Raw genomic sequence first — 27,231 nt, 5'->3', positions numbered from 1 at the left:
ATGTGTATGGGCACCTTTAGGTCTCGTATCTGACGGGTGGCGCTAAACTGTTTTCTAAGCAGAATTTTGAAAGCGGCTTCGGATCTGGAATAACTCCAAACCCGAAAAATTGCAGCAAAGTGTTACTTCACGTTTTCTGCAGCTTCGACCTGTGAAAGTGGAGGCTTTATTTAGCACAGTTAATTCACATATTTTAATCAGCAACCATCACCGTGACTCATTCTAAAGCAATGCTATGCCTTATTTTATTTTCTGGTAAAGTCATAAAGAATAACCATACTTACCACATAAAAAAAGAATATATTGAATAACTATGAACACAACCGATACATGAAAATGATAAAACATCACTCAATATTGTCTAGCACAGTAAAGATATGGATTGACAAATACTGTGCAATATAAATAACCCCCAAAAATGACAATGTTAAAGTGGAGCTCCACCTCTGACAACTTTGCAATACATTTTCATTACTACCTTTACGATTGATTAAACCGTTTCTAAGCAGGAAAAAAAAAAAAAAAGCCAGTTCTTACCTGGAAATCATCAGCAAGCAGGCCGACTGATCTACTTGTATTCAAACATCCAGTATAACACTATGCGACCAGACACAATAACGACCAGTTGACATGCCTGCAGAAGACGTTTCTGCACACACTCAGTGGAAACTGAAGAGTCATCTGGTTTGGAAACAAACTGATGGCCAACTCAGATATATTTCTGGCTGCATGACCCTTGTATCAGGTTGGCTGAGACCATGTACAACTGGCCAAAGACAGTCCAAGGGCCCATTCACACAGACGTGGTGCCTCGGATCGCAAACCATGGGTCTGCTAAACTCAGGCACCAGCCGTGTGAACTCCACAATGCAGTGCGGATGGGTCTGCGAAAGACAAGATACGGCGAAAGATAGGACATGTGTTTTCTGTTGTAGAGCGGAAGAGTGGACCTGGAAGTCCACGGAAGGGCTTCTGGACCCGTGTCTCCACAAAACATAGGACATGTCCTATCTTTCGCCATGTCTTGTGGATCATGGACCCAGAGTGGGTCCACACCACAGCATAGAGTTCTGTGGTTTGCGGCACTACGGCTGTGTGACTGGGCCCTAAAGCTGGGGTTACATCACGTTTTTGTCTCATATTTAATGTATACTTTTTTTATACCTGACTCTGCAGGATGGAAAAGAGTAGTGCATTATGCTTTTGCGTCCTTTCCCCCCCCAAAGTATATGTTAAACGTAGGGCAAAAACGTGATGTGAACCCAGCCTTACTGAAGCTGGATCACCAACCCCGACATCCTCACGACTAGTAGGGTCTTCTAATGCCACCAGCCTTATACAGGCAGAGTTTATGGGTATGTCACTGCCCAACACATTCATGAGGAAAGTCATTAACCACATAATTAATGATTACAACTGGTACCATCTAATCACCGTCACCATCAACCACCACCATAAGATTACTAGAAATGATAACCACGCATAAATGGACTGTCTAATGAGCAGTACACGGCCAATCTTGTAATAATAGTCAGGTGGACAGAGGTGCCATTCCAACGTGACTCCACCAATGACCTCACCTTATGAAGCTCCACTCAAATTTAGCCCTGCCAGCTAAAAAGAAGAGGGCAGAGCCCAAGATTCAGCTTTTTATGGTACATCGGCTTTGGGCATTGCATCTTGGCAAATCTCATTTCTTGTGTGGCTAACATAAGAATGGAGGTCGGAACGGCCCCATTTCAATGACTACTAAACACCACCAGATAAAAGGAGGAGGAGGAGGAGGAGGAAGGAGGTTACTGTAGCTTTATTTAAAATCTACTGGAAACAATTGAGCAAAACATCTTGACACATTAGGAGATCTGCAGAGTAGTACAGATGTCCACGTGAGGAACTACAAGTCTCAGCAAGTACTTGGTTTGATAATAAAAGCACACCAGTCCAAAAAAAGGGGACGGTAACATTCAACCGGTTTAAATTTTTTAGAAAAGTGTCTGTTTCTACAAAACTAGCACTTGAATACGCCCCCGGAATGTTGTTAAAAATGCTCTTTAGTGGTCTCTCTCAAACGGACTCTAATGGGGTAATTTATCAAACTGGCTTAGTTGCCCAAAGCAACCAATCCGATTCTGCCCTTCAGTTTCAAAAATGAAAGGTAGAATCTGACTGGTTGCTATGGGCAACTAAGCCAGCTCTGCTTTACATTGTCTTTCTATAGCAGTCATTTCAGAGAGGTGGGAAAGGGTCTATGCGTCAGGTAATCCGGATAATAATTAATAGGTGGAGGACTGGAATGACTCCTCCCCCAATGACTTCAAATTATTAACTTTTGTTCTTCTTTTCCAAAACTGTCCTATTAATGAGATGATTAAAGGGGTTTTTGGGGTCTGTAGATACCGATGGCCTATCCTCAGGATAGGTCATCAATATCAGATCGGTGTAGGGCAACCCGGCGATCAGCTGTACCCGGCGATCAGCTGTTGCAGGAAGCTGCCGGCACTGTATACAGTGGACGGAGCTGGAAGCACAAGGGGATGCCGCAGCTCAGCTCCCATTCAAATGAACAGGGGATGAGCAGCAGTACGCAGTGCTAGAAACTATACAGTGGATGGAACCTGGATCAATCCATGCGCTTTGTAGGCACGAGTACAAAACAATGATCTACTTTGAACCTATAGCTAGATTTTTCTCTTCACTGGTTGGGACCGTTTGTTCTAATTAATTACCAGTACCCAACACTGGTCATACTGGATGAAAAACAGCGCTTAAATTCATGGGGTTCATGTTTCATGTACAAAACAACTGGCTAATATACAACCGAAACACTAGGAGTCAGGGCCATGCTCGCAAGAGCTTACAATCATTTCTATGGGATCACAGCTACTCTGCTATCCTGGCCGTGCAACCAGTGTCACCGCACCCTTATTTTGAACCCATTGTGAGCAATAAAGAAATGAAATAAAATATTTTTTTACCGGTGGACAACCCATTTAATGAAAGCTGACCCCCGATGGGCAAGAAGGCGAGATTTGGTAAACGAGGGCTTAATGGGCTTTTGTGTATCAAAACAATCTTGAAGAAAGTGGCCTGGTTGCCCATCACCGTGCAGCTTTCATTTCCCCAGATTACCATGGAGGCAAAAAAATTAAAAAATGTAATATATTTTTAAGAGAAAACTCCATCCACTGTAATTATCTTCCAGATGAATATTGCTTTAAATGCTTGAGACAGACACTCAGATTTACAATGTTCACAAGATGCTTTGGCTCATTTCTACCACAGCGGCAATTACACCTGACGAGACGCAATAAAAAGGCCTTGGGGGGGGGGGGGGGGGAGAGAGAGGAGGTGAAGCAAGCGACAGATCATAAGTGAGCAATCATTGTGATTCGGAGAGGGATTGCAAGTGGGTGAAGTGCAGAGAGTACTTATGGTGTGGAGCCTAGGTTACCTGCGCCTTTATTCTCACCGTCTTGGCTTCTGCCATGCAGGTCTGCTTCTAGCCACTGGTATAAAACTATGTGAACAGAAAAATGGATGTGTGAATACATCTAAATGGGAGGCAAAACAGCAAGGTTAGTAACATAAAATGAAAATGCAAATATGATCTACATGGAGCATGTGACACTATACAATAAATAATGGAGCAGATATTGCACAGGCGGTGCTTTTTTCACATTAAACCTTCAGTTTAAAAAAAGTCATTATTGTCTAAGCAGTAATCGCCGAGAGATGGGGGAGCAAATGTCTACCACTGCACAGGGAAGCGTCTATGTAAGGTAATCCGGATTATAAATAATAGGTGGAGGACTGGGGTGACTCCGCTATTCATTTCCTGATAGGCCGTGAACAAGATGCAGAGCAGAATTACATTGATGTTAGAAGCCCTCACCAGCCTCACTACTGGGAGGTGTAGTGCTCTAAGGGCCTGTTCACACGGCAGAATTTTGGAGTGGGCATTCCGCCAAAATTCTTCCAGCAGCCGCGAGGCGTCTGCCCCCCCTTGTTTAACGGTTTACGGGCCAGCGGTTTATAGCTGCAACCTCGCAAGAAACGTATTTTTGGGCACAGTGTGCGGACCACTGCTGCTTGCACCCTACATATGAAATTGGGTGGGAGTCATGAGCGTGGGCAGTTTATTGTACTCTAAACTTTTCATACACCCTGAACAGCAAACAAACAAATTGTTGTTATTTTGCAGAGATAGATTACCCTCAATACATTCCCCCCCCCATTACTCTGCCTATGTGCCAGTCCTTACTGCAAGTTTTGCCATTCTATTCATGAACCCGAAATCTATAAATCATCACTAATAAGCAGTGTTGCACATGTCCCTAGGGCTTCCTGGTATATCTCTTTAACAGGGCTTGACACGCTGTCCCCATGTCATGCATGTTGTAGATTATCGCATGCCATACCAGCGCAAACATTATCGGAATACCAGAAAAAATGCGAACACAATCTTCTCAATACAACAAACAAATTGCGCGTTGTGACCTTGCTTTGGAGGAATCTTATCTGTGGTGTAATTTTAGAAGCCCTCACTACCCGTGTTAGTGCCTTTAAATAGCTGCGGGCCCAGTAGCAACGGATAATTGATACAACATTTGCATACAGCTCCAGCGGAGACAATAAGGAATGATTATAGGCGGTGCGAGAAGCTGATGCGTGAGTAAAGGGTCAATGTCTTCTGTGGGAAGGAAATAAAAATTCACTGCAACGTTTTAATGGTGGGGAAGGGGGGGGGGGCCTCAGGCAATCCTGGCTGCGGAAGACACGAGTTGAATAATTCATTGTAAAAGTAAAATAAAATCAGCTACTTTCTGACATTTGTCGTTGTTATGGGATGTGCGGCCATAAAAGCTTTATAAGATGAGAGAGTCATCACCATGGCTAAGATACGCAGCAAGGAGAATACGAAATACCAACATGGCTGCCATTACTCCCACAAAAGGTTTTATAAACCACATTTCCAAAACCTTTATCATCAAAAAGTTCAAGGTACTCCTCCCACAATACCACAGTAAAAACAACCATCTAAGGGCTCTTTCACACCTGCGTTATTGTCTTCCGGCATAGAGTTCCGTCGTCGGGGCTCTATGCCGGAAAAATCCTGATCAGAATTATCCCTATGCATTCTGAATGGAGAGAAATCCGTTCAGGATGCATCAGGATGTCTTCAGTTCAGGACCGGAACGTTTTTTGGCCGGAGAAAATACTGCAGCATGCTGCTCTTTATGCTCCGGTCAAAAATCCTGAACACTTGCCGCAAGGCCGGATCCGGAATAATAGCCTATTGAAATGTATTATTCTGGATCCGTCCTAACAACTTCAGTTGTTACGACGCAACGACTGATCCGGAAGTTGCGCCTGCGCAAGGAAGTAGGAAGGGCTTGGCTGGCGCGAAAACTTCCACTAGACAGCCCGTGCGAAATAATTTACATACCGGATCCGCTCATCAGTACACGACTGATCCGCTGTTTCGACGGATCCGGCCCCATACCGGATACGGAAAAAAAATTGATGTTGGCTTCAGGATTTCCGGATCAGTATCTTACAAAAAAAGCCGGAAAGAAGCACCCGGAAAGAAAAAAAAAAAATGCATTCTTACGCGTTTTTTCCAGATCCAGCGTGTAATTCCGGCAAACTGAGTACACGACGGATCCGGACAACGCAAGTGTGAAAGAGCCCTTAGAGATTTTATATTAAAAGGTAGCAAAGCCACATTAAATACGGGGGGGGGGGCTGTATGCCTAATACAAGACAAAGCAACAACCAGTAAAAGTATAAAAACTATACTACAGGCAAGTACCCAGGTATCTCAAGCAGGACTAAAGCTGAGACCCCCTACATCAAGGCTTACCCACCACATCACCAACAGGTCATTATTATTTATGTCAGGGGGCACAGAGGCCATAATTATTCACTTCATGGGGCACAGTATACATCATTTTGAGGGGAAAAGTAAACTTCAGTGAGTAGAGCCATTTTCAGGTGATCACATGTTAGATATTACTTTTAGGGGCACAGCGTTATGCTGATATTGTTTTTAGTGGGCACTATGTGTGGCAATATTCAAAGCCATTATTGGCTGCCAGGATAAAAAAAAAAACAAAAAAACAACATCTTGGCGGGAAACGTCTGATGTGGCTGGAAGAAGTCTTCATGGAGGTTTGGGCCAAATGGAGAAGAAAATGAAAGAGAATGACTCCAATCACAAAACATCTCTGGATGTAAAGGTATATCACGTAAATGTCTGTTTTGCGGACAAGAATAGCCAGTTATATTAATGGCTGTCCGCGCCGTTCCGCAAGTTGTTTAGCGGATCCACAATTTGCGGAACGCAAAACACACAACGTCGTGTGCATGAGGCCAAAGTCAGAAAACAACTCTAATGAGATGCTTACAGCTGTTGATGTTAGGAGCTGTAGTTTCACATACTGTAGACTGAAAGCACATTTTAACATGATGTGACAATTTGTTATTGGGTTAACTATGTTTGGAAAATGAAACAAAACTGAAAAATTTGTAAAAAAAACAATTCATTCTCATTCCCGCTCCCTTTCACTGTTGGTTTCTCAGTTTTTGATCTAATTTGTATCTGTTAATGGGTGTCTCAGATCAGTCAAAATGGACATGAATCGGACATCTAAAAATATCGGAAGGGGTACACGGATCCGGTAAAATAATGGAAGTGGGCCAATAAAATACATTGGTTCTATTGTTACCCAAGTGACATCAGTTATTAAAAAAAAAAAAAAAAAAAAAAAAAAACAACGGTCACTAGGTGAGGGGCGAGGGGGAAATCAGTCACGTGCAAGATTTTCCATTCAGAAATCTGAGGCCTCTGGGTGAAACGTGCGTCAGCATCTGTTCAATGGAAAACGGATAGTTTTAATGCAAGTTGAATTAGTTTTGTCTGTGATTACATTTCAGTTTTTTTGTATCCGTTTTGAAGATGGAAGATTAACACACAGCATCTCCTAGCAGCCATCAGTGAAAAACGGACTGCATCCGGACGCCATTTACTGACCCACAGACATGAATGGACCAGCCCAGTCTGAAAAGCGGATAAAGATAGAACATGCTGTGATTCTTTCTAAACGGACAGATTGTCAGTGGGAAAAAAATAAAAAAAATAATCAATGCTCATATCTTAGGATGTTGTTCATTCGCAAAATGGAACGCATCCAGACAGAAGACTTGCTTGTGTGAAATTAGCCCAAGAAAGCTGGATGCCACCCCCTCTGGGAGCTGTAGCATCAGCATATGGGTCATTAGCCAGCTTTTCAGGATGCCAAATGTGACTAGATCAGTTTCAGTCACTGGCCAGATTTCACTAGTGGTCCAGGAAAACTGGGTGACCGCCACTTAATGACATCTGGGTTGTCACCCAGGCCTTCCAGATACAGATAACGTTTATGTAATAAACTATAGGGGGCTCCCATTTGTTCATATTCTTCCTCGAATAGGTGCGCCGGGGTCAGGCTCTCGTCATGGAGAAAAACAATGTCCCCGCCTGATACAGATGACTTTCAGCTGTTTTCCTGGTATACAACAAGCGGTGTGCTGCTGACGGCTCCAACAGGGAGATTATGGGGCAAACGACAAGTGCAGACAAAAGGCTTCCTGCAAGTAAACTGGAGGCGCGCACTCAGCGGCATGAATGGTTACGTTACAGGTAAGGCTACTTTCACATTAGCGTTATTTGCGGATCCGTCATGGATCTGCAAAAACGCTTCCGTTACAATAATACAACCACATGCATCCGTCATGAACGGATCCGGTTGTATTATGTCTTCTATAGCCATGACGGATCCGTCATGAACACCATTGAAAGTCAATGGGGGACGGATCCATTTTCTATTGGGTCCGTCTTGCAGCGTTTTTCTGTCCGCGATGGGGACGCAACCAAACGGAACCAAATACATTTTGGTGCATTCTGTTTCATCCCCATTGACAGTGAATAGGGACAAAACGGAAGCGTTTTCTTCCGCTATTGATATCCTATGACAGATCTCAATAGCGGAATTGAAAACGCAGATGTGAAAGTAGCCTAAGGGTATATTCAGATGGTCAGGTTGGGTGCAGTTCAAATATTCATCAGTAAAACTACATGTGGTATTGTTTTGTAATTGCGGCTTTTACAGGTAAAACATCGCTTTAAACATATTACACCTGTATATTAAAAAAATAAAATAAAAATGCGTACAATTTTTCATGTGCAGTTTTAGGGTACTTTCACACTTGCGGCAGGACGGATCCGACAGGCTGTTCACCATGTCGGAACCGTCCTGCCGCTATTTCGCCGTGCCGCCGCTCCGTCTCCATTGACTATAATGGGGACAGGGGCAGAGCACCGGCGCAGCACGGCGAAAGCCGCTGGACTAAAAAGTCGGACATGCAGGACTTTAGTCCGGCGGCTTTCGCCGTGCTGCGCCGGAGCTCCGCCCCCGTCCCCATTATAGTCAATGGGGACGAAGCAGCGGTCCGGCGAAATAGTGGCAGGACGGATCCAACATGGTGAACAGCCTGTCGGATCCGTCCTGCCGCAAGTGTGTGAAAGTATCCTTAACCATACCCAACCTCACCATCTGAATTCACCCTAAGGCCTCATGCACACGACCGTTGTTGTGTTCCGTAAAATGGGGTTCCGTGATCCGTTTTTGTTTCCGTGTGTCTTCTTTTATTTTTGGAGGATCACCAGACATGAAGGAAAGCAAAAAAATAAAAAAATATCTAAGACAGGTTTGCCATGCAAATGATAGGGATAAAAAACGGAAGCGGACAACAATCTTGTGTGCCTCCGTGTTTTTTAGCGGTCCCATTGCCTTAAATGGGTCCGCGAACTGTTTTCCGCGAAAATAATAGGACAGGTTATATTTTTTTGACGGACTGGAACTACGGATCACGGAAGCGGATGACAAACTGTGCATTAGCCGAGTTTTCAACGCACCCATTGAAAGTCAATAGGTCCGCAGAAAATCATATGATTCGCATATAAAAAAATATGAATCGCATATAAAAAAAAAGGTGCACACAGAGGTATTCCAGGACTGACTGATGACCTAGCCCAGGCTCAGCTGGCCAGCACACTTGGAGCAGTCTGAATGTGTGTGGCCCACTGCATAGGCTACTTTCACACTGGGGTTCGGTGCGGATCCTTCTTGTATCTGCACAGATGGATCCACACCGATAATGCAAACGCTTGTATCTGTTCAGAACGGTTTGCATTATTCAGTCGAAAAAAAAAAAAGTCAGTCAAAACGGATCCGTCTTGACTTGCATTGAAAGTCAATGGGGGACGGATCTGTTTTCAATTGCACCATATTGTGTTAGTGAAAACCGGATCCGTCCCCATTGACTTACATTGTAAGTCAGGACGGATCCGTTTGGCTCCACATCGTCAGGCGGACACCAAAACGCTGCAAGCTGCATTTTAGTGTCCGCATCAAAAGTGCAACGGAGACCAAACGCAGCCAAACTGATGCATTCTGAACGGATCCTTATCCATTCAGAATGCATTGGGGCTGAACTGATCCGTTTTGCGCCGCTTGTGAGAGCCCTGAAACGGATCTCACAAGCGGACCCAGAAACGCCAGTGTGAAAGTAGCCTTAGCAACCAAGGCTGAGGGGGATGGGTGACAACCCAGGACCAATACCAGAGATCTTGTGATGGGTTTCAGTTTTATATCACACATTTTTTTATTCAAAGTGAGGTCAGGAATAATGTTCAGAAACAATAAGTAACCCAAAAAAAGAAGAAGTGAAAAATGCAAATTCTCAGCTGCCAGGTATCAGAGGGTTCATACGCCCCAACTACATGGGGGGGGGGGGGGAATGACAGAAGAACACCTGGAGAACAATGTGGTTGAGCCGTGACGGACAAAGAATAAACCACACGTGCTGCTTGGTCAATGATCACACAAACAAGGTGTGCACCCTTCATTCAGGGTTCTGCGGCAGGGTCACATTATTACTGGGTGGCAGCTCCCCTTTCTGTGAGGCAGCCTGACACTCTGGCCCATAGCTGATGTACAGACGTGGCGTTCCCCCTGAGATAACATCCACACACACACACACACACACACACACACACACAATGTGCTCTTCAGCGTATCCAGCATTACGCGTGGCCAGCTTGCTCACCAGATCTCTCCCCCATCAAGAATGTCTGAGACTGGATGGGGCGACTGATCACCCATGGACAGCAGCCAACAACCACCTTGACTGAACTACAGGTCCAAGTTGAAAAAGCTTGGAATGACAAACCACAGGAAGATATCCAGCATCTGGTTACCATGCCAGAGTGTGTCAGGCTGTATCACAGGATGGGGAGATGCCACCCAGTATTAATGTGACCCTGAATAAAGGGTGACACCTTGGTTGTGTGATCATTGACCAAGCACCACGAGTGGTTTATACTTTGTCAGTCTCGGCTCAATCACATTAATTTTTCTGGCTGTTCTTTTGTCATTTTCCGATAGTGTATTAAATTGCTCCCTGCAGATCCAGACGCGAACTGAGCGGCTCGGGGCTGCTACGTCTAAAATTGAATAATTAAAATTTTTATCGCTACAAAAGTAGGTCAAGTCTTCAAAAAAACTAACAAGTTTATTCTTCTGCTAAAATATTCTGTTTTTGGGATCTGCAGATTGAATATTCACATTTTGACTGATACGTAATGGGGGTCATTCTCAAAGGCCCTTTACGCTGGCAGAGGACGCACATAACTTACGATGGAGCGTGTACCCAGTCATGATGTAAACCCCCGCCCCCCCCATGGCAGCCCATGCGTTGGTTGGTAAATTTGTCGCAACGCCCTTGACACTCCCAAGTGTTGAACGCGGCACTAAAAAAATATTGTCACAGTGGGCGTTTAAAGAAGTTGGAAAAAAGGCACCCTTAAAGAGGTCCTCCAGGAAGAAAAAGCTGCCCATCCACATGGGAGCAATGCTGGACAATTACCCCATTCACTTTAATGGGACAAGATGTGGTACTAAGGACAGGCCTAAGGATGGGTGACCAGTGTTAATTTCATGGAGAACATCTTTGGGGATGGAGCCTATCGTGCCATGAAAGAAGAGGTGTCCCCTCTCCTGACAGGTCTGTTTTTAGTAAATACTTGTGATCTCCATAAAACAACAGTACAGGAAATTATTTTATTAGAAATCTGCCTTGTGCAGTTCCTCTGTTATTCCTCCTGGACATGTCAGAATAAATTCAGAAACTTGCCAACAAGTGTCCCTCCAAAGTTTGACAATATCAGCGCTGATTGGTCATTGGCCAATTGTATGCCCATGAGATCACAATCTAGTAGGCCAGACAGATGTATGTACCGGTAGTTCCATGCTAAGGAGTCCAAGTCTGCAGCAGCTCTTTGCTCTGGCAACTGGGGGCGGCAAAACTTACGTCAATATTATAAGAAAAGCCTAAGCTAGGGCGACATACAGCAAGTCAGTGCCCAGCGCCGCTCAGATCACAGCACCGCAGGGCAGGATTCTGCTGCATCTTTATGACGGCTTATGGCTGATCACTCCTGACAATTTCAGCTTAGGTTCCCTGCCAAGCGGGAGGATGAACCAGATCAATGTGTCCACGGGGGCAAATGACGAGAACAGGCAGAGGGGCTCAGATTTCTCTTATTACAGCCACATCCTTGTTTCCTGAGATTAGGCAAAATTACCTCGGTGTGGGGTGGCGACAAAGAGAACGCAATTCCCATGGCTAATTTACTCACCGGGAGGATGCCTGCTTATCGGGGAAACGAATGCATCTCTGCCAAGAAATAAAACGAGGCCATCTTCAGTCAGAATGTGGAGATGTGGGCGCCAGTGCAAAAAGGTGGACACCCAGCTTTCCTGGGCACACCATACAGCACTCTTCCCTAAAGTCCTCAAATATTTGATAGATATAAACTCGGCCGTGTTAGGGTAAATGCACACAATCAGTATAGCGTACGGACAATCCGCACCGTAGGTCATGTACATTGTATTCTATGAGAAGTTGAAATTCTCATGTACACAATGCAGATTTTTTTTCTGAGCGGATTTTAAAATCTTCAGCATGTCAAATTATTAAAAATTTTCCTGACTGGATTTTCCCCATTCACTTCAAGGGAGAGAGTAAAATCCGCATGTGGAAAATCCACGCCAATTGATGCGGATTGTCTGCACAGATTTCCCGGCGAAAATCAACGGATTCTCCCCACAAATCCTAAACGTGTGCAGTTAGCCTTATAATTCAATGAGGTCTGTCCAGCCGTATGACTCATACGGCGGCGTACATTTTGAACAGAAAACAGAAGGAGATAAAAATAAAAAAAATATATAGAACATGTCCTATTATTGTCCACATTACGGACAAGGATAGGACTGTTCTATTAGAGGGCAGCTGTTCTGTTCCACAAAATACGGAAAGCATACGGATGTCATCTGTATTTTTTGCGGATCCATTTTTTTGCAGACCGCAAAATACATACAGTCATGTGAATGAGCCCTTATTCCTCATAAAATAATGTTTCTGGGCATCTTTTCTTAGAACACCACATTACGCAGTTCCTCTGTTATTCCTTCAGGAAATAAAGTAAGTACCAGCACCTCCAATCAATATGAAACAAAGTGCAGGGGCACACCACCATCGCTGACGTGCACGAGCAAACATTATGGGGGTCATTTACGACATTTTTCTGAAGTTTTTGGGTCTTTTTAAACACCTGTGAGACAGAATTTTGTGGCATGGGTGCTTTTACACTATCTTCGCCACTTGGGAGTGGTGGAGCTGGGCCCAAAACCACGACCTTAGCAACAGGTGTAAATGTTGGCGAAAAACTAATCGATTCAGGGGCCAGAGTTGTTTTTACTTCTAGCGCACAGACTGCTAAAGGTGCCCCTAATTTAAGACGAGGCGCTCACCTTGGGTGAATCCTCCAGCAGCACAAACCTCTTTTTTGTAAAATGAGATAGAATATAATTTCTATTCTATTCTATTCTATTATATAGAAGCACCTGATTCCATGAGCAAAGATGCATGCCACCACTGGGAACATGGATTATACTAAACTGCATTGCTGCTATACGGCAAGATGGCCTCTGCAGATGAGACAATTCTTAGGCCTCTTTCACACGGCCCTTTTTTTTTTTGTTTACGGGCCGTTTTTTATGTTCCCTATATGGTCCATATACGGAACCATTCATTTCAATGGTTCCACAAAAAAAATAAACGGAATGTACTTCCTATGCGTATTTCCGTTCCGTTGAAAGATAGAACATGTCCCATTATTGCCCGCAAATCACGTTCCGTGGCTCCATTCAAGTCGACGGGTCCGCAAAACCACTATACAGCATAGGGACGAGCTACGGCATAGCAATCACTCCTTCCCATACTGTGGAGAAGATCGCTGCATGTAAAAGCAGCAGTCTCCTCTGCTAGCAAGCAGGCGATTGCCGGGGGGGGGGGGGGGGGGCGACGACTCCCGACAATCGTCTGCCATATCACAGGCTTTACAGAGAAATGACAACGCAGAGTTCTAAGAAAAGATGCTAAGAAAAACCGCAAGCTTGATTTTCATCTATTTCAGACAGTGAATTGGTGGTGTCGCTGTGATCTGTATCAGTCTCAGGTCTCACCTGCGGAGACCTCTTCTCTCACTCAGTAGGACATTCTTGGAGGATTAGAGCCGATTACACAAAAGAGTGAAGATAAATTTGACACACTGTAAAATGGTGATCAATTTATCTCCAGAAAAATGGAAAGCGTTGAGATCGAAACGCATTGGTTGCGTTACTGCTTTCCATGTGGAGATATATTTTTACATGAAGCCAAATAAAGATTGAAGATTTTATTTTCATCTCAGTGCTGGACAAATTTTCCCTTTTTCCACTGATCCTAAGTTACATCCTGTATTATACTCCAGAGCTGCACTCACTATTCTGCTGGTGGAGTCACTGTGTACATACGGTACATTATATTTTTTATCCTGTACTGATCCTGAGTTACATCCTGTATTATACTCCAGAGCTGTACTCACTATTCTGCTGGTGGAACTATTGTGTGCATTACATTACTTATGTTGTAATGATCGTAAGTTACAGCCAGTATTATACCCAAGAAATGCATTCACTATTTCACATGCTTCAGAGCAGAAATCTCCCACCATTCCCTACTTGTTTAGTGACCACACGGAGCTTTTTCACTCAGTCATCTGATACAGGAAAAATAAACTGCCCCTCAGTAGTACAGGGTAGGGGAGGCCACAGCTGTTCCTCTACAAGTACTGCAGGGACCTCCAGATTACATATCTCATATATGAGCTCCAACCAATATAGGGAAAGTGGTCCGCCCTATGTGAATTATTAATGCCAATAACGATCAGACCCGGCTCCTGTAATAAAGTGCAGATGGGGGAATATCAAATTCTGAGACGCCAGCAGGAGGCAGAAAAAAGGATTAGTAATGTCTGATTTATGCTGAAATGTGTCCATCACCCTTTATACGGATAAAGAAAAAAAAAACTAAAACTAAAAAAAAAAAAAAAATTTGAATGGCTAATAATACATATACATTCTAAACTACACATACAATCTAACCTAATGGGGGAAAAAAAAATGTAAAACTGATCTAAGAACTGTCAGATTATTTGATTTGCACATTTTTGTTTCTAGGACAATCGCTTCTCCAGTTAAAGGGGTTGTCCGGGTTCAGAGCTGAATCCGGACATACCCTTATTTTCACCCAGGCAGCCCCCCTGAGGACTAGCATCAGAGCATCTCATGCTCCGATGCGCTCCCTTGCCCTGCGCTAAATCACGCAGAGCAAGGTCTCTTTGGTTTATCATAACACACTGCCGGGCGGCCGTGTGTTGGTGACGTCACCGGCTCTGATGGACGGGCTTCAGAGCTGCCCTAGCCGTTTTACTGGCAAGGGCAGCGCTAAATTCCACCTATCAGTGCCGATGACGTCACCGGGCTTCATGGCAGCCCCATGGAGAGCCCCGGTACGTCACCGGATCTCTAAAAAATGCCTTTGCCCTGCGTGATTTAGCGCAGGACAAAGGAGAGCATTGGAGCATGAACTACTCCTATGCTCATGTCAGGGGAGCTGCCGGTACTTTCACATGTGCGTTGTTGGAACTGCCCTGTCGGATCCGGCAATCTGTATGCAAACGGATGCGGATAGGTCTCACAAATGCATTGCAATACCGGATCAATCTCTCCAGTTGTCATCCGGAATTTATCTTTTTACATTTTTAAAGGTCTGCGCATGCGCAGACCGCAAAACCAGGGTCAGTTTTTCCAGAACACTTGGGGCCAGATCCGGCATTAATGCATTTCAATGGAAAATGATGCAAGTCTGTCAAGTATTCCAGAATTTTGGACGGAGAAAATACTGCAGCATGCTGCGGTATTTGCTCCATCCAAAAACCGTACAGTGACTGAACTGAAGACATCTTGAATGGATTGCTCTGCATTAGGATAAAATTGATCAGTTTTATTCCAGTATTGAGCCCTCTAGGACGGAACTCAATATCGGAAAAGTTTAACGCAAGTGTGAATGAAAGTACCCTTAGACAGCCTTGTGCTGGGGATGCCTTCATGACCACCCTTATCCCATGACCTAGATATAGGGTCCGTTTACACGGGCACATATTCTGCCCAGTAACTAGCGCTGATGATCGATAACAGCATGTCAAATCACTGCTCGTTACCCTAAATTAGACTCAGAAATTATGGTTAGTACGGGCGACAATCAATCTGTAACACGATCATTCCTTCTCCTACAATTGTCATTTTCACCTCGAGATGCGCTGCTGACAGACAAGCATTTTTAATGCTGTATAAAAGGTGCAAGTGTTTGCTCGGTTGTCGGATAATTGGCTGCAATGGGGCAATGATGGAGTGAGCTAACGCTCATATCCAATTACTGGCCCATGTCAAAAATCTACCATTTTCTTTGCCGTCTATTATTCTCTTATGTCAGGCCACTTCAAGTTTGCAATATCCCTCCGAGCGTCAGCAGCTCTTCTTAGAATGCGGCTGCCCCTTTACTGGCTGCAAGCTGTGCCACCTTCAAGACTGGCGAGAATGCCCCTGGCGCTAGACAACAAGGAGCTTTCAGTTTCCTGTATATTACATTTCACCCTGGCACCTACGAGTTTCTGCTCTTGGGCACGACCTCAGACAACACTTGCTGGTTGCTGCTGTCAGTCTCGACTTGTTGCCACAATGATCATATACAGCGTAACGTCTGTGTCCTCGCAGTCATCTGTCGCTTCTCATTATACGGAAAGCAATATGCATCCCACTGGCGAGCCAGCATGAGAGCCTCTGCAGAGGGCATTGCAAAAGACAAACACAGTGCTGCAATGCGGACAGAGCACGGGGAAAGCTGGATCAGGACAGAGTGTTACCTCAGAAATGGATTGGAATAGCAGAGTACAGCACAGTTATCGAGATCTGCCACGTCCATATTAAAAGCCATTAGCCTTAGGGCCCTAAGTTCACATTTGCGATAACTCCATTATTCTGTTCCGGCATATAAAAATAATACAGCATATGCCGTGCCTGTCAGATCACATCCACTATAAAGGGGTCTGCGGCATGACAGAAAAATACCGCAGCATGTTTCTAAGTCTATATGGTCATATGGGCCCGGGAGCATATTCCTGACTACTTGCATCCCCCTTGTAATAACTATTCTGGAGCGTCTATTCTTATCACTCTATGATAATCCTTTACTATTCCTGATAGAAATGATAAATTAATTGCTAGCAGTTTGCAATGGAGGTCCAGATGGGGGCGTGTGCCTGCACAGTTTAAGTCCCCTTTCACACGGGCAAGTTTCCGCACGGGTGCAATGTGTGAGGTGAACGCATTGCACCCGCACTGAATCCGGACCCATGTACTCCAATGGGGCTGTGCACATGAGCGGTGATTTTCACGCATCACTTTTTCACGCAACACAGGCCCCATAGAAGTGAATAGGGCTGCGTGACAATCGCAAGGCTGTGCACATGAGCGATGCAATTTTCACACATGGTTGCTAGGTGACAATCGGGATGGGGACCTGATCTTTATTATTTTCCCTTATACACAACACCGAACCCAAACCTGAACTTCTGTGAAGAAGTTCAGGTTCAGGCCTGGGTACCAAACATGCCGATTTTTCTCACACGCGTGCAAAAACACATTAAAACGCTTTGCACGAGCAAGTTTTCCGCGCAGGTGCAATGTGTGACGTGAACTTATAGCACCCGCACTGAATCCGGACCCATCTATTTGAATGGGTCTGTGTACATGAGCGTTGTTTTTCACGCATCACTTCTGCGTTGCGTGAAAAATCGCAGCATGTTCTATATTCTGCGTTTTTCACTGATGGTTGCTAGGAGAGGCTGTTTGTAAACTTTCCGTTTTTTTATTACCCACGTGAAAAAAAAGCATCAAAACACATTGCACCCACGCGGAAAAAACTGAACTGAATGCAATCGCAGACAAAACTGACTGAACTTGCTTGCAAAACGGTGCAAGTTTCACTGAACGCACCCCGAACGCTAATCCGTCACGCTCGTGTGAAGCAGGCCTAACAGTCTCCAAACAGGGCTGTCAGTGTCAGACTGAGCAAGGATACACCCCCCAACTGGTAACCCCTAACTAACATCGGCAGATTATATATATTTAAAAGAAAATCACCAGTGTATCAATCTCCAGGAGTTTCACCACACTTTCTCAGGCTCCTGAATGGCAATCCTACCTATACAGTACAGTGCTAACAGTGAGAGCTCATCACAACAGTAACGGTGAAGTCTGGCAGAATAATACCTCCAGAACTGGCAAGATCACCCGGCATTCCCAGATTCCGGAATGGCAAACTTGCTTAGGCCTATATCTACTTCAGAAGACCTGCCATCCAGGAGTCAAAGAAAGCCACCGATACCTAGCCTTCTCAGAAAAAGAGCTCTCTATAGAAAGCTGAATGTATTCCCCATGGGCTAACATCTTCAAAATGTTCAGGATTATTTTATATGGGTTCTTCTAAATAAAAGATTTACCAAAAATTTGAAATTGTGATTTCTTCAACAACAACAAAAAAAAAATTACAATGTATTAGCCAGCTGGTAAAAACAGTTCTGTCTAACAAGCGTTGAGGCTTTTTGTGGGCTGACTCTACACATCTGCTTCTAGAAACAGATGGTGACTTGTAAGGCCGGCGCTGCCATTGTGTGAGATGCAGGAATGGAGGTCGCTCTGCCCGTCAGTGTCAGCTGTCTCATTGTGAGGCGCTGACCCACACACATCCATTATCCGTTTCTTCTTTACCAGTGACGCTTGTGAGGACAAAAAGCCCTGCAAAAACTCTGCTACGCCGACACATCACACACGGTGGGGGAAGAATCTCTGTCTACACCCAGCAAGCGCAGATACCTACCTTTATAATCACCCACTGTTCTGTGGCTGCCTGTGTTTGGGTCCCTCACCATTTGTCAGTTTAGAGGCCTGCTCCATAGCGAAGCCACCACAGTGGTACAGTGTATAGGTCACATAAAATGTGGAAAAAGTTCTGAAAGGATTTACCTTTGTTTCATTTTTTTACATCACAGAAACCTGACATTTTAACAGGGGTGTGTAGACTTTTTATATCCACTGTATGTGGGCCGAAGACAAATTGACATGGGAGCAAAAAACTATTTGGAAGGATCCCGTTTTAGCTGGAGGAAGGAAACTCCATACAATTACGGGATGAAAATAGATGTCAACGTGGACAAGACATAACGGCACTCAATAACTACTGTGTAATTGAGCAGCTACCATTTAAACGGGACAAGTATATCATTACCGTAAAAAAAGTCCGAACTAAACCAAGAGCTGCATACAAAAGCAACAGAAAGTGGTAGTGTTCCTCACCGAATACCAGAGACAATGGTAAAGCCATCAAGAGGCCCTATACGGTACATGGTGAGCGGTGGTCGTCTGAGGGTCATGGTAAATTGTAAATTGGCCGTACAAAAATAAAAAATCTTGCAACTGACCATAAAATTTTGTAATCCAGTACTGGATTAGATCCTTCTGATGCCAGGTTAATGGGATATTACTTCAAACTACACAAGTGATGAACAAGCACCAGGAGTGTTCTACTCAAGAGGGCAATGAACAGAGACCACTGGTGGCCAGACCGCGAAGGATACAACTGCCATTCACTGACCAGAGGCAACCACCCAACCCCACCCAGTGCTTCCCATTCATATATAAATCAGACCTGCATTGTGCATGAAGTCAGCACCTCATAAATCAGTAAGTAACTAGGGACCTTGGAAGACAGACAATGGTCAGCCAGGGGGGAGGTGGTGGAGGCACTCCAGGAATTTATATTCCGTTCACTACAAAGAGGAACACGATTGGTCAGTAAATTCTTTATTACATTCCTTTTTCAAAGAAGTCAAGGGAAAAAATAATAAGGAAAAAAAAAAAAAAAAAAAGCACAGAAAAACCAAACATATTAAAGGAAGCCTTAAAAAGGGCACCATGTGACAACTAAGGCTTTTTCACACTTGCGTTCGGGGCTCCGCTTGTGAGTTCCGTTTGAAGGCTCCGTCCAGCCCTAATGCATTCTGAGTGGATGCGGATCCGCTCAGAATGCATCAGTCTGGCACCGTTTGTCCTCCGCTCAGCAGGCGGACACCCGAACGCTGCTTGCAGCATTCGGATGTCCGCCTGGCCGTGCGAAGGCAAACGGATCCGTCCAGACTTACAATGTAAGTCAATGGGGACGGATCCGTTTGAAGTTGACACAGTATGGCTCAATTTTCAAACGGATCCGTCCCCCATTGACTTTCAATGTAAAGTCAAAACGGATCCGTTTGCACTATCATGAACAAAAAAAATGCAATGGCAATGCAAACGGATCCGTTCTGAACGGATCTAAGCATTTGCATCATAGGTGCGGATCCGTCTGTGCAGATACCAGACGGATCAGCACCTAAACGCCGGTGTGAAAGTAGCCTAAGGCTACTTTCACACTTGCGCTTTCCCTTTCCGCTATTTCAATAGTGGGGGAAAACGATTCAGTTTTGTCCCCACTCTCTGTCAAATGGGGACAAAACTGAACCGAACGAAATGGAGTGCAGCAAAATGCATTCCGTTCAGTTTGGTTGCGTCCCCATCGCAGACAGAATAACGCTGCATGCCGCGTTTTTTTCTGTCCGCGATGTGGTGCAGAGCAAGAGAGATCAGTCATGACACACAATGAAACTCAATGGGGACAGATCCGTATTCTCTGACACAATAGAAACCGGATCCGTCCCCCATTGACTTTCATGACCATTTTAAAGATGATACAACCGACTCCGATGACGGATGCAGACTGTTGTATAATCAGTAGCGGAACCAGTTTTGCTGATCCATGACAGATCCAGCAAAAAAACGCTGGTGTGAAAGTAGCTTTAGTCACACGAATATTACGTCCATAGGAACACAACGCCATGGTACAACAGCAGGAGACAAGGAAAGAAGCCAATGGTATACACACTAGAAAGGATCACAAAATCTGGACACAACCTTGAAATGGTGTGAAGTTTCAGTCCAAATACAACCAAGTGAACCAGAAGTGGATACCCTCAGGTCCAGAAATCTGTGGGGGAAGAAGATCATTTCAAAGGGACACAACTGTCCAGCTTCAGCAGTCTTTGTGGCTGCCCCCCACTCCTCACCTCACCAGACCTGTGGAGGAAAGCATACTGTACCTACCTGCTTCCACTGCTGGGCTACTCCTCGGTTCACGGCTACGCACACATGACCCCCACACTCTCCATAAGTTAATAAGTGTGTGTGTGGGGGGGGAGCACAGGTGTGCTGAGACTGCTGTAGTAGACTAAGGAGCTGGAATTCAGTGGCAGGGAGCATTTCGGTATGTTTCCCTCCACAGGTCTGGCATGGTCGTGGTGGGAACGCACAGAGAGGCTGCCAAAGCTGGACAACCCCTTTAAGCAGTAATAATTTCAAACGTACCTTTAGAAAATACCGTTATTTGGAAAATGTATTAAAATTCTTGAAACAAGAGATGCAGCTAGTAAGAAAAACATACCCTAGTCAAAGAAGGAGATTACTTCTGCAGTGCCGTCCATTTGATAGTGGCCGTGCTTTGTGTTGCACCTCAGACCTATTCACTAGGCCATGGGACCAGTGAACGTGACGTCACTGGCCACGGTTATCATGGAGTGCCACAGCCTCTGCAAACTGCTGATCGGCAGGTGTGATGGGAGTTGGACCACACCAATCAAAAAATATGGATGACCTATCCTGACAATAGATCAATATTAAACATGCACAAAAACCCTATTAAGGGCTCATCCAACCAAATCCATCTTTAGATGAGTCCAATCAATACCACAACCTGAAATGGAGAATGATGTGGTGTGTCTACTGCCAAGCTGCTTTGCCCCTTCTCCTATCCATCTTCGACCTGATGAGCTGTGCTACATCTGACAGCACAGTGGATATGGATCCATTGCCATGAAGTTGTCACACAGACCATCCCTAGCAACTCACCTGCCATCTATCACACAAGGCTAAATTGCCACTAAGGGTTTTACTCTCACTAACAAGGCCACAAAATGGGAACCCCCATACCCCTAAATAGGGAGGATACCATGGCTAGGCCTCCACACCTATCAGACCGTTCTGGAAATTTAACTATAACATTGAAGGCCTGTGCAGTGAAATTCCCCACTGAGTGACCAATCTTTTACACATAAAGAGGACCAATCCTAGCTACCTTCTATCAGGCAATTAGCCAGGAAGATAATGAGGATTTCTTGGCAGGAGTCCTAACGAGCTGCTCCAGGTTACAGAGCAGATGTTGAGTTCTTGGCCTTCATTCAGTTTTACATGATCTTCTCCACTAATTCTACATGGGAATTGCAATGGCCATGACAAAACTGGCTCCATTTTCCTTCAGGAAAACCTCAACTAACTCCACAGAAGGTCAATATCAGGGTGGGAAAAGCCTTTCACAATTCTCCAACTGGTGCCATGTTTCAGCAAAACTGTGATGCCTCCTTTCTCCAAAAAGAACCACTGACCCCCCCCCCAGTGTTCCACAGACCCTAAATGGCATATCTTCATTACCACGCAGGAATGGAAAAATACCTCTTCCCCCGATGATGCAGGCTCATGACAGACAGTGCTATAAGGTCAGTGCTGCATCTGGACCTCTTGGTATAGATCATATAACTATATAAAATTATATATAAACTGAGAACACACATATGGCTGACTGCCAGATAGGACTCTATTCTCAGCATGAAACACGGGTCAAGCCTCACCGAACAGAACAGTAACCGTGCTTCCTCCACGCCTGGCGCTCCTGCCCTACAGTACACGCTCCATAGTCATCACAACACAGCACCAAATGCAACCAAATGGGACAAGTGGATACAATGCTCAACAGATACATCATTTAGGAGCCTAAAAAAAGCTAGTTGACAAGCTGTGCTGACTGATTATGAGATGAGATGAACAGTTTACTAATAATTGAGGCTCGGTCAATCGATTGGAAGATACAAAGGTGCTTCTGGGGACCAAATCACAGGAGAGCTTGTGACAATGAGTACACAGTTCAGTTTGTGACTTCTTGACGTTTGACCATGTCTTCATATTGTAAACAGCCACGAGAGAGAGAGAAAAAAAAACAAAAAAACAAAAAAAACAGTTAAGGTGACGCTGCAGCCAAGGTAATACGCTCTACACACGCAGACCGATCTTCCACTTGTCAGTCACACAGGCTTAACTTAAAAGGATATTTCCATCACAAAGGTCTATTTTAAACTCAATATCCATAGAAACATTTTTAAAGAATGTTTTGCCGTTTCTTTTTCATTTTGGCTGTACTATGAAAATTAAATATAGTCCTTCTGTAGCAGTCAGCACAGAGATAAAGCTCCTATACAGATGGGTATTTCAGTGTTAGTTTACTGCTGCCAAGATGTTACCTATCAGTAAAATAGTAGATGAGTAGAATTAGGATAACAGTGTGGCACTTCTATTGTTCTCACGATAGGCCTACATAAAGATGCTCACATGTGCACTGATCAGTGTCATGCCCAGAATCGCTACAGCCTGGCTCTCCGGTCAGAGTGATGGTCTGACTGAAAATTAAGCTAGGGGTACTTTCACACTAGCGTTTTTCTTTTCCTGTGTTGAGTTCCGTCACAAGAGCTCAGTACCGGTAAAGAACTGATCAGTTTTATCCTAATGCATTCTGAATGGAGAGCAATCAGTTCAGGATGCATCAGTTCAGTCCCTCTTACTTTTATGGGATGGAGAAAATACAGTTCTCTCCGGCCAAAAATACTGATCACTTGCCAGAATGCCGGATCCGACATTAATTTACATTGAAGTGTTCGGCAACGGAACTGTCTGCCGGAATACTCTGCCGCAAGTGTGAAAGTAGCCTAAAATGCTTGAAGGGGGTTGTCCCATCTTGGACATTAAGGGTATATCACTAGGATATGCCCCTAATGTCTGATCGGTGCAGGTCCAACCTCTAGGACCCACACTTATTCTTAGAACAGATCTCAGAAAGTGCAGGAGGACATACCAAGCATGCGCAGCAACACTCCATTCATTTCTATGGGACTGCGGAAAATAGACTACTGTTGGCTTGGCTATTTCCGTAAGCCCCACAGAAGTGAATGGAGCTGTGGCTGCGCTTGCGCAGTGCACGACCTATTCATTGCCATGGGACTTCTGAAAATACTTATGGTTGCCATATGGTATAAATCTCACGATATTGTACAGATCTTTACAGATGCAGTATAGTTTTATTTTTTGTTATAAAAATAAAGACCTTTGTAATCAAAATGGCAACCCTTCAGTACCCTGCGCGACAAAAGAGAGGCCCCTTCATCTCTCCAACTTATGGTAGGGCTACATGGCAATCATTGTAGCGCTCAAGTATCGCAGTGTAGCAAATTAATGGGGTTGGTTGTGGGATTTGAATGTTTGCCACAAGAAACCCAACTCTGCTAGATTTATTTATTTTTATGTTGGAGTCACAGTTGAGGCAAGTTGCGCTGCAATCCCTTCCATTTCCATGGCTGTCGTTCTACACTGCAATACTTGGTGAACGACACCCGTCACGGGGCCAAGATTACCATGTAGCCCTACCCTTAGCCTGATATGCCGACCGCAACGCCAAAGTTCAGGATTTAAATTCCAGTATTCTGTTCTGGCACAGGAAAAGAATATGCAGGACACCGCCAGCGGCCACAAATCCCATTCACTATAAAAGGGTCCACCGGGTTTCAGGCATCAGTACCGGCACTGAGCCAGACAGAATATCGCTTTGTGTAGTGGCATTTTTATTTATTTTTTTGCCAGAATCTGCGACAGAGGCTCCAGTCAAAACCTCCATCGCAAACCTGAACCTAGGCTAAGGGGTTAAACAACTTGCACCCCTGCAAGTGACAACATGAACAGCTTCTAAACCAGTGTCATCACTGTACTGTAATAGTGCCCCGCAGAGTGTTAACTACCTTCTCACCTCAACATACTGTTACACCGGAGAGTGAGGAGGAGGTTAGAGAAACGTTACATTACAAATCCGAAAAACTGCTGAGAAATAGGACTTGTATTTATCCTCTGATTGCAATCTCTGTACCATTTACAGTACAGTGTCTACACAATAGAAACTCTTTACTGGGGCCTGGACACTTTCCCCTAGTGGTGTCCTCCTGCCTATCTAGTCTCCGGCAGCACAGCAGATCCATCTTTCAGTCTAAGGCCTCATGCACAGTCCGCAAACAGAGGATCTACAAAACACAGATACCAGCGGAGTGCGTCCCGCACTTTCTTGTCCTGCCCTATTGTAAAAATGCCATTTTGCAGACAAGAATAGGACATGTTCTTTCTTTTTTGTGGGACAGACATACGACTGCATGGATGAGATCAGCACATGGGTGACATCAGTGTGCAAATGCCGCCCCAAAGAAATGCAGACGTGGACTTAACATATGGTTGTGTGCATGAGCCCCTATCAACATCCCCTAGTGATAAAGTGATGACCCATGTGAAAACATTAGGAGCAACAGTTGTTTTGTGGTTTAAGCTTCATATTTCAGCAATGATCACAAACACAGCCGTAAATCCTAAATCTGTGGTGTCCTCCTGCCCATCTAGTCTCCAGCAGCAAAGTGATGGCCCATCTGAGAACATCAGGAGCCACCAGATCTTTCCTTGTGCGAACCTCATAGCTTTTCCCATTTCTGAACAGAATTATGCAAATGACGGCAAATATGGCAGCAAACGCCAAGTCACCAAGTCATCTGAGAGTCTGATCACTCTGCTGGAACAGAACACATCATTAATCATTTATCGCCTAATATAATTCATTTTACTTTCTGGAGCAAATGATGCAAATGACACATTAAGTGGCAGTAGAAGGATGGCCTCCGAGCGAAGATGGGGGCTAGCAGATATCCTGGAGACAAGCTTTTGATGGAGGAGCGGAATACTAATACAGGAGCTGAATCCAGGAATGAAACAAGCAGATTATAGCCGGCCATAGATATAAGTACCATCCCCCATAGTCTCCCATGAGCTGTTCCAATCTTTCTTCTAATAGGCTGACTACCAACAATGGCCCCGATTTACTAATCCTGTCCATGGTGTCTAGACCTGTACCAGATTTATCACAGGGGCTCAGGCAGGAGTAGACACCTTGTCTAGCTCTACACTAGTTATCGGTCGGCGTAGGCCTGTTTCACACCGACACAGCCCCGCTGCTCACAGCATAGAATGCCGGGAATCGGCTTGACAAAAAAAAAAAAAAAAGTCTTGTGTGTCCGTCCGGATTGCAGCCAGATCAGCGTCATTTCAGCTAATGTGGCCAGACGACACTCCCACAGCGTCCAGCATTGCTGAATTTGACAGGCTTTTCCGGCCAGATTGGTAAACGCTAGTGTGTAACTAGCCTTACTTTGTGCAATTTTGGTTCAAAATACTGCATCTTAGGTCTCGTCTCTTTTGCCACGAAACTTCATCTTTTTGAGCAAATCGGGGGGGGGGGGGGAATAAAATGTAAAAAAGGTGGAAACCCAAGTTGCGCCTACTGCATCATGTTTCAGGTGCAGACACAGTCAGGGGGGTCCATTCACACTTCCGTAAGTGTTTTGCGGATCCGCAAAAAACAAACACTGGCAATGTGAATTCTGCAATTTGCCGACCGCATATCGCAGTCACTATAATAGAAAATGCCTAATCTTGTCCGCAATTGCGGACAAGAATAGGACATGTTCTATTTTTTGGAGGAAACGGAAGCGCGGATCCGCGGATGCGGACAGCACATTCCGGCCCCATTGAAAATGAATAGGTTTGCACCCATTTTATTAGGACAGGTCTCCAAGCAACAAGGCACCACCAGCAACATGGTCAGAAGTTCTACGATAGAGGCCGAACCCTCAAAACTATCACATGTCATTGAGTCACAGAGGTGTGCTGTTCGTGGTCTCCACAAACCGCTCACGTATCCATTGACTTTAATGTACGGAGTCACACATCAGATTCCATCAGGACACCACAGAAGAACGCCCCATTTTGACCACGATTACAGATCCCTCACACACATTATATTCTACTGGTCTGGGAAAACCACAGACAACACAGATGCCATCCATGTTTGGTCAGTGGTTTTCACGGACCATTGGTAGGAGAGTCTCTGGAAACAAATTTTCAGCCTAGAAGGGTCCGCGCAATACGGATGACACAAGAAGGGCAAACATGGACCAAACATGGATCCTTCACGGATGACCCACTGACCATCTCATCACCACAGACGTCTGAATGAGCCCTTACTGGAGACTTTATGCCTGACTCTCAATGTCGACAGCAGGTCATCCGAAGAGATGTTTAGCTTTGTGGGTGCTTGTTGTTGGAGCACCCCAATATATCAAGAGAAAAAATAAAAAGCATTAGGAGGTACCTTCAGAAATCGGAGCACCCTTGTAATTCTCAGATGCGAGTGGTACCCTAGAGTAAGAACCCACCCACAACAGTGGTTCTGTGGTCGGGGTGTCTGAAATGGGGTCACCCTCCACTACTACTATTCATCCACATGGACAGGTAACAAATCGCTACAAGAAAGGACAATGGGCATGGAAAATCCACATAACCCATGCCCGTCTGACATCGTACATACCTTTTGGGGATATCACCCAGCTCTCCCAGATGCATAAATAGCAAA

The 27,231-nt window shown here is 44.8% G+C and overlaps 1 protein-coding gene across 1 annotated transcript in view; it reads right to left on the bottom strand.

Moving 5' to 3' along the window:
• Nucleotides 1-27,231, bottom strand: part of DENND5B (DENN domain containing 5B) — a 97,495-nt gene that overhangs the window by 67,418 nt on the left and 2,846 nt on the right. Inside the window, 1 exon segment of the mRNA XM_044272472.1 lies at nucleotides 3,470-3,517. Coding sequence (XP_044128407.1) covers nucleotides 3,470-3,517 — 48 coding nt within the window.

Source organism: Bufo gargarizans, chromosome 11, assembly GCF_014858855.1.
Source record: "Bufo gargarizans isolate SCDJY-AF-19 chromosome 11, ASM1485885v1, whole genome shotgun sequence".
In the NCBI taxonomy this organism is placed as follows: Eukaryota; Metazoa; Chordata; class Amphibia; order Anura; family Bufonidae; genus Bufo; species Bufo gargarizans.
Note: the sequence above shows the minus strand (reverse complement) of the source record. Positions and strands in the feature narration are given on the sequence as shown.